The sequence below is a fragment of the Limanda limanda genome, chromosome 3 (assembly GCF_963576545.1).
Source record: "Limanda limanda chromosome 3, fLimLim1.1, whole genome shotgun sequence".
Classification (NCBI taxonomy): Eukaryota; Metazoa; Chordata; class Actinopteri; order Pleuronectiformes; family Pleuronectidae; genus Limanda; species Limanda limanda.
The window spans coordinates 28,744,249-28,763,222 of record NC_083638.1 but is presented as its reverse complement, the minus strand read 5'-3'; the positions used below and the strand labels follow the sequence as shown (position 1 = coordinate 28,763,222).

General features: G+C 39.9%; 2 protein-coding genes across 2 annotated transcripts in view; one reads left to right on the top strand and one right to left on the bottom strand.

The window, feature by feature from the left end:
• cep89 (centrosomal protein 89) overlaps positions 1–18,974 on the bottom strand; it is a 56,067-nt gene that overhangs the window by 6,821 nt on the left and 30,272 nt on the right. The window contains exon 17 of the mRNA XM_061068712.1: positions 3,613–3,761. Within this exon, the coding sequence (XP_060924695.1) occupies positions 3,613–3,761 (149 nt within the window). The remainder of the gene's footprint in view (positions 1–3,612; positions 3,762–18,974) is intronic.
• zgc:165481 (uncharacterized protein LOC100073327 homolog) lies at positions 3,836–18,036 on the top strand. The gene is made up of 2 exons (XM_061068497.1): positions 3,836–3,899; positions 17,294–18,036. Exons 1-2 carry the CDS (start codon positions 3,836–3,838, stop codon positions 18,034–18,036), a joined length of 807 nt encoding a protein of 268 aa, XP_060924480.1.

Below are 18,974 nucleotides of genomic sequence, written 5' to 3'. Positions count from 1 at the left end.
TCCTTTACATGCAGGTTCCCTCCCTCAGTCCTCATGTGGATCCAGAGTCACCTCTGTTTTGAAACCACACAAAACTCCCCAAGAAAACCGTTGTAGCCAAGTGTTGAATTACTTTTGAATTTGAATTTTATCATGATCTATGTTAAAAGGAATATCTCCCACATTGTTCTTTCTCTAGTGATGTAAACCTTCTTAAATTAAAAGTTGAGACTTGGCATTCTAATGTTTTACCCATTATTTTACTTTGAATTGAATGTGCTGTAGCTCAGCTCAAAACTATCACTGTCCTTTTACTTACGGCCTTGACTAAAAAACGTTTTCCCCCTGTTGACTGTTGAAAGATTTCAAATGAAAGCAGACCTACTTGCCATAATGAAAATACAGTAGAAACTTCAGCTACATTTATGAATATCACTCTTTCCTCACATACAGCAGACCTGACTATGTTTCTGTGGTTATCACGGGTAACACAGGACTGCTTCCTGAGCTCCTGGAAGTCTCAGGCAGTGCTGATTCCCAGGAGGCAGAGCAGTTCTCAGCAGGCAGGGGACAATCACAACCTCTCACCATCTCTCAGGAAATAAAGCAGTGGATCAGAGAGAAAACACGATGCGGCAGAGTTCCCTCTGTGGTGGTGGTGAGAAGTTTGACAGCGAGAAACCTGGTCCCAACAAACCACAAGTCAAACAGAAGCTCACTGAAAACAACTACATTGATTTTATACTGAGCCTGGTAAACATTTTCTCCAGCTGCCATCATATGGTGGTCAGGGCTTCACCCACTTGCATCTCAATGACTTACGTGGTCATGTGAGTGTGCTTGTTTGGTCATTTAGCAGATTGTGGTGTGGTGGAGGCAGTAGGTTGGAGCTGTAGGTGATTTGTGTGATTTGTCATTAAGATGCCCTCAGGGCAGAGCAGGACAGGATCTTCTAACAATCTGATTAGCTAGCTTTCATTTGATAGCAGCAGGCAGCATGCCCAGAGACTGAGCTAAAAACAGCCGTACTAACAGGAGGATGAAGGGGAAGTGGTGGGTTGCTTGAGGAACAACAAAGTAACAGCATGAGGTTTTCAAGCAGTAACAGTAAAAATACCTTGAAATAATCCCTGAAAAGCGTTTTTTAAACAATTCTATGTGCTACAGTCAAATACTTGCATGATGGGCAGATTTGCAACTACTATCCAGAACACGATATCTTCCCTTATCAGGACAATTCAATTAGCTTAATGCAATAGTGGATGGTTATCATCATTAACAAACAGCCTATATTTAAAAGGGTGCTCTTTTCTTTTTCTCTTTTGCCAGAGTGGCAACAACTACTATCAAGGTATAAGAACATATATTTACCTTCGCCAAGGACGCTATGATTCCGACTATTTGTTTGTTTTGAACATTCAATCAAGTTGCAGCAAAGTGCACACGTTGATTTTTTTTAATCAAACCATGAATATGACATGAAAATGTCAAAAATCACCCTAGCTCACAATATTAAAGAAAATGAATTACTATAATTGGATCTGCCCCCTTATCCGAATCAACACCACCACAAATTAATGGGGTCTTCCCTGACCCATATCACATGATCTTACTGAGTTTCGTGTAAATCCGTTCAGTAGTATTTACGTAATCCTTTGATCTAAACCAGTTGAAACATTACCTCCATGGCGGAGGTGATACAAATCCACAGCATACATATATGTCATTACAACATATACAGAACAAAATGCAGCTTTACCTTAACCAATTATTCCCTATCAAGTTATGTTGTTTTGTCTTAGCAGTAGGCTTTTCTCTGTTATTCCAAATTATCATGTCTCAGGCACCTTCATCATGCAAATACTTTATAGTATAGCGGATGTGATTGTTCCACCCTCAATGACATGGCCGTTACAGAGGGTTAACTGATTCATCGTGGAGAGAAGGGATCTGTGTGATCCTCAGAGATGTCAGCTTCTACCTCCTGAGCCAACAACAAGAGTGAGATTAGCACTGTATAGACACTGCAAAAACAGAGATGTACTTTAGCAAGAAGGACTGATGTCTTGTTTCAGAAGAGATGTGTTGTGTGTTGTGTTTGTGGCTGCATTCACAGGTTGTGTTGCCCTATAGTGTGTTGGATTGTTGAACTGTAATGTCTTGCACTGTATCTTGCAAATCCAGGTTTCTGCAGCTTGTAAATCCAAAACTTTAAATATGGACACCAAAACAAAAAAGATGATTAAAACAGATCAAAAACAAATAGCTGAGGTGAACTGCAAAGCAGGTCATCATCTATCATCCCCTACAGGCAGGGTTTGTAATTTGTTTCTGAAACACTTTTTATCTTATTTGTCGAAATCCTCTTCATGTCCCAATAGCCAATAATAAATAAAGTCATCTGAAAAAAATAAGAAAAGCTGTGGTCTGTGGCCCTTGCAGGACTGTAATGAACAAAGAAAAGTTCTAGTAGTTATCAGGCAGTGAGCGTTCATGTGTTTTTGGGTGTGTGGCTTTGACGAGAGGGCTGATTGGAGGGGTGGGTTTATCTATTGCATTTTTAAAAAATGACAAATAAAGCACACTGACTGTATTATCAATGTTAATAATTGATATAATCAATATTGCACAAAATTCCACAAAGCACTTGCTTGGGCAATTAACAATACACACGCCTAGTATGAAGTCCATAAGTAGAACGGTTCTCGAGATATGCAAGCCACAGATAAACAGACAGACGTCTGTGTAATTCTTAGACACAACCTGTAACATGGTTCCTGAAATACCTCAAAGAAATGTTTGTTCCTCTATTCATTGTTATTTATAACCTAACATGTGCTTTATGTGGATACCAGTATGTCTATGACAAGGTAAAATTTAATGATAAACATACGGTGGACTAGTGGCAGAAAACTTGGACTACTGGCAGAGAAGGGGTTGCTGGTTCGACTCCACGGTTCGTCTCCTCGGAGTCTCCTCGGAGTTTCGGCGGAAACTTGCCTGGATGGTGTAACGAACCTGGACAAGTTCAAAAGGACTCTTCTCCCTACCCTGTCTAGTGCCCCTGAGCAAGGCACCTTACTCCCCCAACATCTGCTCCCCGGGCGCCGTACCTGGCAGCCCACTGCTCTGCTCTGCAGTGTGTCCTGCACCAGATGGGTGAAATGCAGAGGACTAATTTCCCCAATGCATGAGTGTGTCTTTGCATGTTTGTGCATGTGTGTGGGATTAATAAAGTGTATCTTCTTCTTCTTCTTCTTCTTCTTCTACATGCAAATTTCTGTACAGCTTTTATTGTTGTATGGTCATGTCGTCTTGCTGAAATAAGAATAATTATTCTTGACACAAACAATTGAAGAAAAGAGCTTAAACGGATCTGTTAGTCTAGACGTCTGTTTCTAGTCAGTAATTGTTTTGTTGATGTGACCTGCTCTGCCTCCATGCACACCTTACTGCTGCCTCTGGCCTCCCTCCTTTTCAAAACTGCACACGCACCAATGCCTCACTCTTCTCCTCCTCCTCTCATTCACACAATCTCTCCCATCCTCCTCCCTTTTTCCTGCCCGCCAGCCTCCTGCCAGTTCTCCTCCACTCTCTCCTCCCTCTCTCGCTCTCCTCCTCATCCCCTCCTACCGTTTGGACTGCAGCAGTCTCTCCTCAGCCTCCTGTCTTTCTCTCAGCAGCCTTTGCAGGTGAAGGATCTCCCTCCGGTGAGACGCCGTCCTCCCCTCTGCTGCCTCCTCCAACGCTGCCAGTCTGGTTGACGCCTGCCTCCGGTACACCTGCACATAACACACACACACGCACACGCAGAGGAATGAGATGTGGAGTGTTGCTATGAACAAGGTGGATATACATGAAGGACAGAACAGCAGAGACAACTCGTGTGGAGGAGGGAGAGTCACACACATTTGGACAAGGTGAGGAACAAAACACACACACACACACACACACACACACACACACACACACACACACACACACACACACACACACACACACACACACACACACACACACACACACACACACACACACACATACCAGCCTGCCTAGAGCAGAGCTGCAGGTTTTTTGCATCTGTACCTGTGCTGCATTTGCTGTTTATTTGTTTGAAGTGTGTCTTTGTGAGCGAGCCTCCAGAAAAAAACAGTTCTATTTCAGACTTCTATTTAAGTTGTTGTATCCACAGATGAGCAGCCGTTGGGCTGCTGACACTTCATAACTGCTCCTCTTAGCAGTGCTGCACACACACACACACACACACTCATACAAGTGGAATACATGTTTGTTATGTGGACTAGTTTACCTCAGCGAATGCAGTATCAAACTCGCTGCCAATAAAGCAAAAAGAGGGACAGCAAAGATAAGAAATAACCAATAAGAGAAAAGAGGGAGGCAGAGGAAAATGAAGTAACTGCAATATTATGTGTGGCTCTGTGATCTGCAGGTTGGGAAGAGAGAGAAGCAAGGTCTGAATAAAGACAGACACGCTGCTTGTTTTCTGTCAGCAATAGATGTGATGTCTCTGTCTTCTTGGAAAAGGATAAATCAAACAAGTTGTTTCAACACTTTTACCATACATCCTCTTGGCTTTTCACTTTTTAATGATACTGGTCATGATTTTGATACAGATTAATATAAATGGCTGTTCTTCTGAAGCTCACTACATCAAAAAACATGGAAAAAATGGTCAATGTAATAACTGGGTACTGTTGAATGAGTTGAGCAATTAACAGATAAACTGTTACTTATAATATAAAGCAGTGAGGTACCATTTCTCAAATAGATGATTGTTCTCCTATTGTAAGTGAACAACCTGTAAAAGAAAAGTATTTGAAATCATACAGTGAACTCTTGTTATCTGTTTCAATATTTTGAATGAAAGAACATGTATATGGCTGACACTGATTTCATAAATGGAAAGTGTTTGGAAGCTTGGTCATCTCCTAGGCTATCTGATGAAATATTGGGGGAGAAAAGAGAGATGGATTGTCCAGGACAGACTTGAAAGCAAAGAACATTTTAAAAAGTTTTTCTGCTTTGTCTAAAAATAGAGGTAATGTCACTGAAGATAAAATAAAGAAAACTAACAAAAGTTTCCTTAGAAGTAATTAATGAAATAACCAATGAAAACGATGCATGAATCTTCTTTTGTATGCACTGATGCTTTGCAAGATCATACAACACACACTATAGTATATATATAAATATATAAGAAAGGGTCAGGGCTTAAATTAAGGTTAATAAACTGTAAATGGACTGTATTTTTATACGAATCGCATTCAACCATTTACACAGATGCCGCTGTTCCTATCAGACTGCCGGCACAGCTATCAGGGGCAATTGGGGTCCAGTAGCTTGCCCATGGAATATTTAGAATGCGGACAGAGGATGTGTTGGGGGTCAAAACACAAACATTCAGGTTAGTGAATGACCCTCTCTATCTCCTGGGTCAAGTTAGAGCTTAAATTTGTAAGAAAACAAGCAGTACATTGAAAAAGGAGAAAACAATAACTATTTTTTTGTATTCATTATCAGGACACAGTGGACCAATTTTACTCAAAACCAGAAATGAAATGGCTGTGTATGCTATAGTGTGTGACATTTTATAAGATGTGTGATTTGGTCTGTGTAAACAGAGTGAACTGAAGGCAAAACAATGACAGGCTAATTACCATCACTTTTCTAAAATGACCAAAGACTGAGGGTTTCAGAAATCAACCTTAGTAAAAGTGCTGATTCAATGCAAGTGGGATTGTGTTAAATAAAGTTTCACAAAACTTAATCAAACCACCACTGAAAATAATGTAACCAAGATGTTCTGACAATTCTACGTGTATGTATCAACTTGCTCATATTTACTAATATACTGACCACTGTAAGTGGCACAATCATTACAATTCTAATATTTTCTATATTTTGGACTATGCAGGGCAGCCCGAAAACTCTCTACAAATGTGAATACTTTTTTCATTTATTCATGTATGTATTTGCTGTGGTTTTCTAAAGGAGGTCACACGACAGCACACCAGATGACATGTTTGAGAAACATTAACACACGCCAGACACATTCAAAATGCACTCAAAGAGAGTTCAGCAACAGCACAGTGCCAACCTTATCTCAGCAGGGGGGGCAGTCCCTGCTGAATATCTAAATCTGAATATTGAAATGAAATGTATTTGAATCTATTCCTATTAAATACCCCGGGACAGTTAAGAGCCTTGGTATTCAACATGGCCCTATCTCCCCATCAAGCATGGCAATTCCCTGTTGTGTTCATAAATGAATAGAAATGCTATTGTATGCTGGAGAACTATAATCTGGGGGGCAAAATGTCTCCAAAGCTTGGCTTGAATCTCCATCAACCCCCCAGGGAGGCAGCAGGGCGCCAGCATCAGCCCAGCTGAAGCGGTGACATTTAGCCCTCACAACAAGCTGAGCTGAGCAATGCCAAACCAATATATCTCCCCTTGTAGCTGCAGCCCAGAGGCTGGCTGACCTTCTCCACCCAGTAATAACAAAAATACTAAAAATTCAGAGCAGACAAGTATTTCTTATACCACATCCCAGTAGGGGATTTTAGCTGTATTAAAGATGTATTGCATCAATTTCTAGCACTTTTACACATGAACAAACACTTGTCCTTTCAGATAGTTTACTAAGCACAATTCACTTATTGTACTAATCACAATCAGAATCAGAATTCTTTTGTTGGCCAAGTATATTTTCACATAGAGGAAATTGACTGGTTTGTGCATACAGCATAAAACAACAATATATAAGTATAAACAAAGCATTAACTGAAAATTTGCAAAAGAGCAAATATTAAAAAATATCGAAAAATTTAAATAAGAGATCAATGTTTTATGAAAAAGGGCAATGAGTTATTTGGGCATGTGCTGTACTAAGGTGCAGTGATTTGGAATTAGGATAGTGCCAATAATATATAAATAACACTGTAGTGCTGTGTAGAACTCTATCATCACTCTCTGCAGCAGGTTGAATTTCTTCAACTGCTGCAGGAAGAACATCCTCTCCTGGGCCTTCTTGATGGTGGAGGTGATGTATCCTAGGTCCTGTGCAATTATAGCCGTACTTACTAGCAGGACACTTGACTTGTCTCCTTCAACTTGCAGGTTTTACAACATTATTTCCCCGAAATGACCAGTCACATGATACCTATTTGTCAGAGCCAGCTGAAGTTGATCTTCTAAGTCCTACCGCCTCCTAGAAGTCTGTGTAAACAGATTAACCTTTTCTGCTGGAATTGGCTGTCTTTTGTCATTAGCAAGGAAGAACCTAGCAGAGGTAGTAATGAAGCAGTTGCATAGGGCAGGCAAGAGAACACAAGACCTTACTCCATATTCATTTATAAGAGACGAGAGGATACACAGAATGAAAGTGAGACTATGGGCCAGACTCTGTAGCAGGTGGCACAAAGTTGGTTTACTAATGTTTACCAACTATGGTTTACTAGTTGGTTTACCAGTGTTAGGCTTACTGAACTAATGGTTAGTAGGCATTATAGCAGGAGAACATTTTTTGAAGCATGTTGAAACTGATGGTTTGGTTCTGTGTATGCCCTCTTCACTGTCATTTCTGTAGTATAATCATTTAGAGGTTAAGGTATAAAAAGATGAGTCTTTTTCACTTACTTGGGCTGGATAATTTGATTCTTTCTGCTGTACAGAGCTGTTTCCAGCCTAATGGTGCCTACAAATTGCCCTTGGTTACTGCTAGCTCTGCTGCCCAGACGGGTAATTTGACGTAAATGTTCCACATTTGTATTTGGAGTATGATGTGGACCCTGTGGTTGTGGTTACTGTGGTATTGAGCTGAGCTCCTACCCACTCAATCAAAAGCAGATAGTAGATACAGAAGAGCTATTCATGACACCAGCAGCGACACTCACATTGTTACTGTCACATACAGAACATAACCTCATTTTCATAGTTTTGTTAAATCACTAACTTTAATCACTTGAACACTGAGGCACCTCTGTCATTGTCACACGTACAACCGGATCTACTTTGTTAGTTCTCGCTTGTCTCGCTGCCTTACACAGGGAGCATCCAAACTGAACCACATCCTCTGACATGCAGTAATTGCTTCTTATAATATACCTTGAAAAATGGGGTCCTGACAGTCAATTGTTTGTGTTTGTGTTTTGAATCCACAGATTTGTCTGGGTCATAGCTAAAGAACATAGAATATAGAACATTACCTGTATATCAGTCCAAATAACCACAGCTACAAAAGTTGCACAGGCAGAATATTGAATAGGTACGTCACCACAGATTCTAAAACACTGTTCTTAGATAATCCAGCCAATGAAGCAAATATACCTGTTATTCTGTCACAGAAAGTCTGCTCTACTTTTATGTAACCTTATTAAATTAGGAATTTCATTCAACTGTGTTTGAAAATCTTTGCATTAAAATATGCAATGGGAAGATTCAGAGGCTGCTTTTTTATACTTTTAGAACATATCTTGTTTTTTCCTAGAATATGCCTCCTGACAGGGGTGGAATCAACCAATTGGGATCCTTTAGAGGGAAATCACATTGATATAGGGTTGAAATTTAGGAGGCGTGTATGACGGTCCCTTTGAATACCAATAACAATCGTCTCTACCCGCTCAAACTGAATTCAAAGGAGATTTCAAAAGGTATCTATGCAGAAACATAGTTTAGGCTTAAATCCTTCTTTTTTTGTTTGAAATCTCACATCCCAGCATTGCCCTTTGAGACAGAATTGTTAAACTGGATAATTTGCATTTAGAGTAACACATCCCTTGTACTTTAAAGAGGAAGTGTATATTTTGTAAGAACAGGCCTTAAGGAGACTATGAAGGCCAAAGAAATCTGAAGTTTAATGAAAATATTATCCGCAAAGTGCAAAGTTTTGGGACCATTAACAGGCCATCTGTCAAAAAGTACTAAGCAACCAAAATACTTTTTACATCTAATTGTTGTAAACAAGGATGAAAGGTCTGCCACCAGCAGCATGAACGTAATCCTCTGGATCAATGGTATGATTCAGTAAAGGCTCACCAACAGGGGTGGACTGGCCATCGGGCATACCGGGCATAATCCCGGTGGGCCGTTGACCCAATGTGGGCCGGTCTGGTCCGCTATGTTGTTGTTTTGTTTTTTTTCTCTTCTTCCTCTCTAAATTCCCTCCAATTGGGCCGGCCAATTGGCTACAGAGGGCTAGCAGTGTGTTGCCAGCATCGACACATATTATTGGTCTATTGTTTGTCATTGTCAATCAATCATGGGCTGACAGGCTCAGAGAGCCCTGACAGTGCTGTCAATCACAACACAAACCAGGGTGGGGCGGGACCTCATTGCATTGGCGGTGGGAGTCGCGGGACGGGCTGCTGCTGAAACAGAAACTTAAAATGGATAATAAGAGTAAAAAACGCATCGGGGAAAAAAAGCAGAAGTCTCTGGAGGTGGAGGCTGCTAAATGTGCCAAACTGACGGACCTATGTGGTGCCGGGTTCACCAGCCCAGCAGCAGCAGGTGCGCCGGGAGACGAGCGAGGAGGACTCGACAATGATGAGCGAGTGGAGGCAGACATGTGAGCGCGCATTTTCAATTTTCAATACATTCTCCAAACTGGCTCGTTACTTGAGCAGCGGAGGTTGGCGTCGCACGCCTCTACCGACGGCGCACCTCTCTCTCTCTCTCTCTCTCTCTCTCACTCGCTGCCCCCTCCCTCCTGAGATGTGCAGGTCCCGGTGGCGTGTTTGCCGTCGGGGGGGGGGGGGGGGCAGCGCGAGAGGTTGGTCTATCCCTCCGCAGGTTCACCTTCAGAAATCTTGTTACGACTTTTACTTCCTCTACAATAGGATAAGAGATAGTGTCTTATTTTGTGTGCCTATAGTATAGTGGTTATACTGTGGTTTATTAATGTTCTTGGGCAGACACAAGAGGCACTTGTTTATAGTTAAATAGAAGTTCAGATGCACTGGTCCATTACTATTTGAACCTCAGCATCTAGGGTTCAAAATTGGTAAAATTATACATTATATGCATATTGTTGTTGTAATTTTTCAGTCAGTTGAGATAAATCTTGAGGAGAAACATTTTGGGTTGTTTTGTGTCTGTATAGACCTACTATAAAAAGCAATTTGCATTTTTAATTTTAGTTCTTGTACTTTTGATACTTAAGTACATTTCAACACCAGATACTTTTGATACTTAAGTACTTTTAATATGAGCTACTTTAAATTGACGTAACTTATGTCTTCTAAATGTCTTAATGGCAGATGTGCTCGGCTAATTATGTGGGCCGGTCTGAGCCAAAAAATGCCCGGGCCGTTTTGTTCTCCCAGTCCAGCCCTGCTCACCAAGCAGATATTCCGACAGCAAAGGTCAAAGCTATCATCAACTATCCACCCAGAGAGGAGTTGGCAAGAGGCAGGGACAGGCTAATAGGGAACATACAGTATTTTGAGAATAAATGTACCACCTTGTCTGACATATGATTTAATAAATCACAAGACACACACAGACATGTACACACACACACAAATGTGTAGCCATGAGCTCTCAGGGACAGTGGGGTTCACTAGGGGCCTTTTTTGTGAGATATGTATTGTGTAACACCTGCTATAAGTTTGACAGTAAAAATGTTGTAGGAGGTATATATTCTCTGTAAGTGTGGTGATAGTTACATGTTGCATTTAAGAGACCATATTTGAGGCTATGTTTGATGATATTTTACATAGATTTAACATTTAACATGACACATTTCACATTGAGCAGTTCTTCACTCAAATGGAAAAGCACGTAAGAAAAATATATTTTTCCAAATTAATATAATATTGTCACAAGAATCGGGCAGTCAAACTGTGAATTTTAATCAACAGGGAAATTCTGTTTCATAAAAACGAGCGAACAGTATATCTTCTATTTTGCCCATATTGTAAGCTACAGTATATATGCAGGTAAAACCAGTCTTTGATCTAATTCCTCTTGCCAGGACCTATGCAGAATATTGATTGTTTTGTAATCCTGGCTGTAAAGATCCAGGTCCAAATGACAGACTGGGGCTCAGTGTTATTCAGACTTCTGCAGCTTAGACTTTGCTCTAATCTTGGAGTCTTTTTTACATTATGTGAGTAAAACTGATTGATCAAAGCACTTTTTGCTTTAAAAAATTACATCGGCTTGTTATTTGTTGTGGTTTAAAGAGGCATTTAATATATAACTTCATTGATTCACGCCATGGGGAAACTCTCCTCCTGTTCTACCTCCTGTGAAAGTCAGCTACAAAACAGCACCAATGCAGCTGGAAGGGTTTCACGACGACTTGGTGGTGAGAACACACAGTTTTAACTCATTTGTCAAAATGAAATGACAAAATGCATTGCTTTAGATCAACACTTTTCTGACCTCCTCCTTACACAAACCTCTTTGGTCAAGAACACCATCATCATCTTATTCCTTTATATTTTACCCATCCTAATTAGGCTACTACAACCACAAGGCTGTTGACTGGAAAGTAAGCATGTTGTTCTGGGCCCTTGCAGACATGACTGATCCTGTAATTAATCTTGGGAGGACGGCCTAATTCAAGCTGCATGTTTTAGTGTCTGAAGGGGATAGCAAGTTCTGTAATTATAGCATAACAAAGGGAGACTAGCACAGACAGAGCAACTGGTTCAGCGTGGTCCAATGGGATGTAGTTGCAAGTTGACAAGGCCGTGTTGACTTTAGGCAAGCAAGGTCCCATGATGGATGTCTATGGGGAGCAGGTATTTCATGGTATTGTGATGATGTTATATTCTGCAGTGATATCTCACTATCACTGAAAAGGCTCAGACTTTCTTTGTACTTGCTTTCTTTTGTTCCACAAAATCTTGACTCAATGGTTTTATTTTGTCATCTAACTTATGCTTAATTTTCTTCATTGTCATTTAAGAATCACCCTATAAAGAAGCATCAATCAAATTGTGATTCTACTCATGTAGTTCTATTGTAATGGCCAACATGGCTAGCAAGCGCAGAAATAAAAGCGTGGGCTACTTAAGAAAATTGAAATGTCCATAAGCCACTCCTGCATGGTTTCCGCTGTATAATTACATCTATTTTCCTATTGGAAGGTGAACCTTCAGCTCAGTCTGAGGTCCTGAAAGATCAGGTCGGGATTTTATCACTCTACTTTGCTCTGCTCAGTTTTCCCTTAGCCATGACCACTGTCACTGTAGCAGGTCATGAGCAGCGCCTGGTTTTCTGCAGACATGACACTTAATTGTTCCTGGTCTCTTTCTCCCCCTCTCCCGCTCTCTTCTCTCCCTTCTTTTTCACCCATTTTCTCTAGTCCCCCCTACCGGTCGATGCAGATTTCTCTCCACTGTCGCCAAACTGCTGCTCATTTTGGGAACTGTTGGGTTTCTCTATGATTGTTAAGGTATTGACCTTCCCGGTAAAGTGCCTTGAGATAATGTATATTATGATTTGGCACTATACATACAACATTGAATTGAATTGAACTTGAGGCCAAAAAGTTCAATCATGGTTTCATCAAATCAGAGAAACTTTATTTTCACACACTTTCATGCTGAAGCTTTAATGCAAATTACAAGAAGGCGTTATTATATTTGAGTCAGCTGAGGGTTCCGTCTGGACACCCAGTGCCCATTGGGTTCTTGTTCACCTGAGATCATTCACCTTTGATGTTTCAGTTTAGCTAAATGACCAGCTCACTATGCAACTTTTGCTGGGCAACAGCGATTAACTGGGTTTTTATATAGGGAAAAATCATATCCCCTCAATTGAATGTACCATAAGAGAACTCCAGCCAAATGCAGATGATCAAGACGGATGGGAGGCCCCTGAACCATCTTGTGTCCATGTGAAATTTTGTTTTCTCTTTTTAATAAATTGCTATAATAAAAAAAAGTGAAAGTGTCTGAACTTTCTGAACACCTTATAGATGAGTGTAACAAATATGTGAAAGTGACAATTCATGTAAGTAAAAGCTGTTTGTGTTTGGGGGTCAAAATGTATGTATGCATGTTTGTTAAACAAAAATGTATAGGCTTGGAGAATGTGTGTGAGACCCAGACTTTATTTTCTCCTTTATGCCCCCTTATAACCTACAATATGTAACTGGATCTCTAAATTGCTCTGGTGAACAGGAACACTATTTCATTCTTTCTTGCCTCTACTCTGCCGGAATCTTCCAATTCCTAAATGTCAAATGTCAGCTACGGTCCAGCTCCTCCCCTGTGCTTTTCCACATCCACAGTGGACCTATACAAGCATTAAAATTGATGTCACACTTTTCAAATGTGACATATTTACCTTGGAGATCCAACTCAGTAAGTAACTTAGTCAATAAACCGGCAACTAGGTCAAATAACTAGTCTGTCATCAATACACCAGTCAATCAACTCAGTCAGAACACACTTACTATAGAGATGTTAATTGTTAAGATATAAATCATAGCATGCTGTGTTACATGTACTGTAAATTTAATAATGTATTGGCTTGATTTTCATCTCAAGCCACAAGAGTGCATTGTAGAGGGGAAAGCATTGCCTTACACGATGAGGACTACCCTAAAATGTATCCACATCACCAAAGGCTTCCTCCACTAGTGATAGACAAGATTGGGTTCATAGACCTTCCAATGGCAAGCTGAAAATAATGTCAGGGTTGAGAAATGAAGAATCTGGCAACAGATAAAGATTAGATCAGTTTTTGAACCAGAGCAGCTCAGCAGAAAAATGTTGTCCTGGATGACAACATGGCAGAATTGTTGTGGAACATCCATCTGGTAGGTCGGCAAAGTGATGACAGGCATTCGTGTGGAGTGTTGCATAGTGATGGAGACTGTGGTTATTAATAGTTTTGTACACAGTGATGTTCCCCCTCGCTGACCAGGAACAATGACAATGTCAGTAATGTAATTACTAAACTCATACCACAATGTGAAGCTCTAATGAGAAGAGCTAATGGCAATTTTTGTAATTGTTCAAAAAATAAAGTGGCTTTTAGGTTCGCAAATGAATGGCTGGTACCTGGTGTGGATCAACTGATTGGGAGTGTGACCTGTACATAGAGATTTCATTATTTTTGATATAATCTGTTTGCAGACAGTTTCACAAGAGGCTTAAAAGGGGAAAATGTTTGGCTCTAGTGGAAACTCCTAACTGGATGAACACTGGCAGCTGTAGAGCGATAATGCATTTTGACAGCTGGAAGCAGTAATGTGCCATTAAAGGTAACAATGAGAAAACGAACTTTTGTTAACAATATGGTTTTATTTCACAAGCTTTATAAAGACTTTAAAATGATTTCTAAGAGCCTTGAGTACTAGTCAAAAGGGTTAGGGTTAGGCAACATTTTTGTTATCAATGTAAACTCCACAGGATAGCGTGTGAATTAATGTAACCTTGAATTCAGGTTCATGTTGTATGTTGCACAACATGGAGCTGGATTTTTCTTTCCAGAGTCCTCACACTTTCCCATTTCCCCACAACACTATTCTTCCTGACATCAGAGTCAAATTGGCCGATTCTTCTACGAGGATTGATGGAGTCAAGCCGGTTCTGTCTGACATCTTTCTGACATGTTTCAGAAGGCTTTTTAAACCCATCAGAGTGGTGGTTAAAATATTGAACTGTCAGCAGGTCACGGAGAAGCCTGCTGGGTAATTCCCAATGCAACATCCTCCTTTTCAATCTATATTTCATGGTCATATTGAATGAATGAATGACTGGACTCTATTTAGCATCTTCCTGCGGGGAGGGGGACTTGTTGATGACCAAGTAATGAAGTGAAATAGGAAGTGACAGGAGTTCAATAATTGCACCAAGAGGTTAGAAAAGCACTCGGTTATCTTTCTGAAACTTCTCAGGTACTCTCCAATTTGTTGGGACTGTGCAAACCTATCCGCACCAACTAAGGGATAACTGATTATCAATTTTCCATATATTACATGTTCTTATTGGGTCTACTCCCTATCACAATCTTTTTAACACAGAATCACAATTATGATCTGTATTGCAGATTGTTTTCATGTTCTCTTCAGTATGTTCAAATTCTAACCATTTATGGACCATTGAACTCTCGTAGTGATGGTGGTGATTCTCATATTTTCTTCACAGGGGTTGATCTGTACCACAAAGGTATAGGTGATGATTGTCCCTGAGGACAAAATGTACTACACAAAAAAAAAAACAGGATTCATGATTCTGCTTTTTCTGTATGCTATTTCAAGAGTAAAGAGCATACAGAAATAACCAGGAAATATAGAAAATAATAGGACTTAATCAACTCAAAGCATCAACTACATGGTAAGATGTTCCAAAATAGTTAGTGATATGCTTCTCCATAATCCTTGAAGAATAGAGATGATATTTATCTCATATGAAATGGTAATGTTAGTGATCACACCTCTTTCAAAGCTCTCAGAGACATTCAAAAAAATCCATTAAGTCTTAGTTTTCTTTACCAAAGATTATTGAGTCTCCTATTAATTACCCTGACTGAAAAAAGATTTGACTTCTTATTATAACATAAAATATGTCTAATGTAGTGTTTTGTGTTGTTGTTTCATTATATAGCTGTTGACAACACTTTTTATCCAACCCTCTCTCTCTCTCACACAAACTCTTAGACAACTAACCTGTCTATTGGGGCATGATGTATTTAACATAGCAGAATATTTGTGGAATCATATGTGTTACTTAGCCTGCTATTAAATGTGCAACATGTGGTTTTTTTTGCATTATATTTTATTTTATCTGCTCTTGTTAGTCTTGGTCCTGTTGACCTAATGAGGCCAGCGAATAAATAGATGCTGTGCTACGTATTACAACACCATAACAAACTACAAGCAGACCATTTTTGCATATTTGTGTGTGGTGCACATTGATATTGCCATTAAAAAAAAAGTGGAATACTGTGCAACTGACATCAGAACATGTTTTTGTTGATCCAAATTTCAATGCGCTGTCAAAGCACCTGACACACCCCACTTTGGGACCAACATGTCCAAGGGTGTTCAGATGGGACAGGTGCATTTGCCTTTTACACAGTGAGAGCTGGACAAAAATGACAACTGTGTCAGTCTGAAACTAGTAAAGATAGAACCCCTAGTGGTGTCTTTTCTCCATGGAATTTGATTTTAATCTCAAAAGCTTCAATATATATGATGCAGTGTACAATCAAACTAATAAATGTATCAGGAAAAAATCTGGATACTAATTATGAAAGTATGTCAAAGGGCATGCAATATAAAAAAGCCTGAATTATTAATTAATCACTGTATTGATTTTAAACGTAACCTTGATTGCTATCATATCATAGAGAAATCTTAAAAGAGCTTTACATAATTTTCCTGCATATTATCAGCCACTGTAAAGGTCTGAGGGATAGGAAAGGTGGTGGGGGCTCTTTATCCTCATTCCTATTCATGCTCGGTGTCTATGGATGCTTGCTTACAGCTATTTGACCTTATTAATGATGACGGTGTCTTGCTGTTTCTCCGTAGAGAAAACTGATCATTTGAGTCTTCTCAGCTCTGAAGCACTTCACTAGCTATCAGCAATTATATAGAATCCCAGTGAAGCAGCTGGTATCACATAGAAGTGATACAGAGGGGACAATAGCAATGGTGTTGATTATCTGCACACACACTTGATCCAGATCACAACTCAAAATTGTCTTCATGTGTTGTGATGATTGAGTGCAAGTCAGTACTGTGTAATGAGTAATGTTGTGTGAATTGTGATATCTGAACAATAATGATGCATTTATTTTTTATTGTAAACCAAAACTCTAAATTGCTCAATGATGTAATTCAGTATAAACAGCATAAGTGAATAGCTTTTAACAAAGAAAATAGCGTTGCTATATAATTCCACAACAGGGCTTTAAGGGACAACAAATAAACACAACAACAATATAAATATTTGGTTCATTTAATTAAAAACTGCAACAACAATGTATCCTACACAAAACACTGAATCAACAAAATATCTATAAGGAGAAGCTATCTGTGCCGACTCTCCCCAAAGATCAATAGCATTACTGGTTTTTACTTTGCCACAAAGGACTCTGAGATGACACACTGATCCAATTCCCAAACCATTAATCATTCATCAGCAGCAGGTACAGAGCAGCAGCAGTCGGGAGAAAAAGTCCTGACCTTTTTCCTGTTAGGCAGACTTAGACTAGATACTGTAGTCAAAAGCATTTGCTTGTTGCATCCTATTCATCTAATGCTAGAAAACAATCTTTATCCCTATAATGACATTTTTCAATCTGTCTCTATATCTTTCTCCAGAACATGACTTGAAGATGAGCTGCCCTCAGCCTGAGTTGGAGGAGGACTGTCCTCCACCAGAGGAATTAGAGTGTAAAATTTGTTACCAACGTTACAATGCCCATAACCGCAAGCCCAAGATCCTGGACTGCCTGCACCGGGTCTGCGCCCGCTGCCTCATTAAGATCCTGGACCTTGCTGACGGGGCAGCCTGCATCTCCTGCCCTTTTTGCAGACACCAAACAGAGATCACTGAATTTAAGGTGTCAGCCCTCCCTGACGATGCCAACATCATGTCCCACTTGGCAATGCGTGACAAATCCTGGAACTCCAACCACAAGAGGGAGGTAGTCCTGACTCCAAAGAGTTTCTCCTCATCTAGCCCATCTCATGAATCCTCCAACTGTCTGGTCATCACCATTATGGAAGTGCAGAGGGACTCACAGCACTCTCCAACTCGCAACGGTAGCTCTGACATTTATGCTGAGCAGAGCTTGGACTCGGAATCCATGGGCTCGAATGGACCAGTTGATCAGGACGCCCTGTCCAAAGTCTGTAATCATGTTCCACGCATCCTGGTCTGGCTGCTGGGATTCTTATACTTTGGCTCACTGCCTCTTGGAATTTACCTATTAGTAATCCAGAGAGTGACTCTAGGTATTGTATGTGTTAGCTTGGTACCATCAAGCTTGACAGTTTGCCTGGTCTATGGATTCTGCCAGTGTCTTTGTCAAGGTATGTGTGACTGTTCCTCCAGGGGCTGATATGACACCTCTATACTGATGGGATAAAGTCAGCTGCAGAAAACAGGTTCTTTGTCTCTTGTAGATGTAGATGTAAAAGAATAGGAGGCCCAAGCGTAAAGGTGATGCCTGTAGCAGGAAACTGACTACCTGACTACTTGTCAGTTATTCTCATGCACATTATGTGCCAGTCAGTAGACCGAAGAAGACACTTTTCAGTGATGGTCTATCCTTTCAGGCTGATGTATGGAACACCAGTTTGAGGAGCTCTGTGTGTGAGAGAAGCGCCTATATCTGCATTTCTGTGACCCTATCTGTTCTGTGTTGTGTGTATGACCTAGTCTGGCATCAGATTTGAGATTAGACTTTCAATGTTTGATTTAAAAAATAATAACACTGATAAAGTCATGGACCCTCATTTATCGATCGTTATTAAGTGACAGTGGGTTTGATGAATTTGTATATTTAACTTAGGATGACTTTACATCTTGATTCAGCTCTAAACAAAAATAGCCCGACAGATGAAAGACTAATTCACTAGGTGGCATTGGTATTTACATCATGGACCACATGAACAAACAAAAAGGACAAAACCACAGTATTAAAATAGTCTGATTTAAAGGTAAGTTTATTCCCTTGGTTTTCTCTGAATACAATTATTTGATTATAAACTGCATTTATGCATGGCTGGATATTTGTCAATTGACATTATTTTAAATTTTCATTTTAAATGTCCATTATTTTCAAATGAAACAATTATTTGTATTTGGTGTGTTTATGGTAGTTTACCATGTTACCAAATATTTCACTCAATATGTCCTTTATTTATTATAGAATATTAACTTTTACTTGTTACAGCTCTAGGTAAATCAGGATCGAATGGCTGGTAGTCGTTATGCTAAGAACACCTGAACTAACTTAATATTTTATGAAGGATGTGTTGTAAGTTAAGAGTCTGT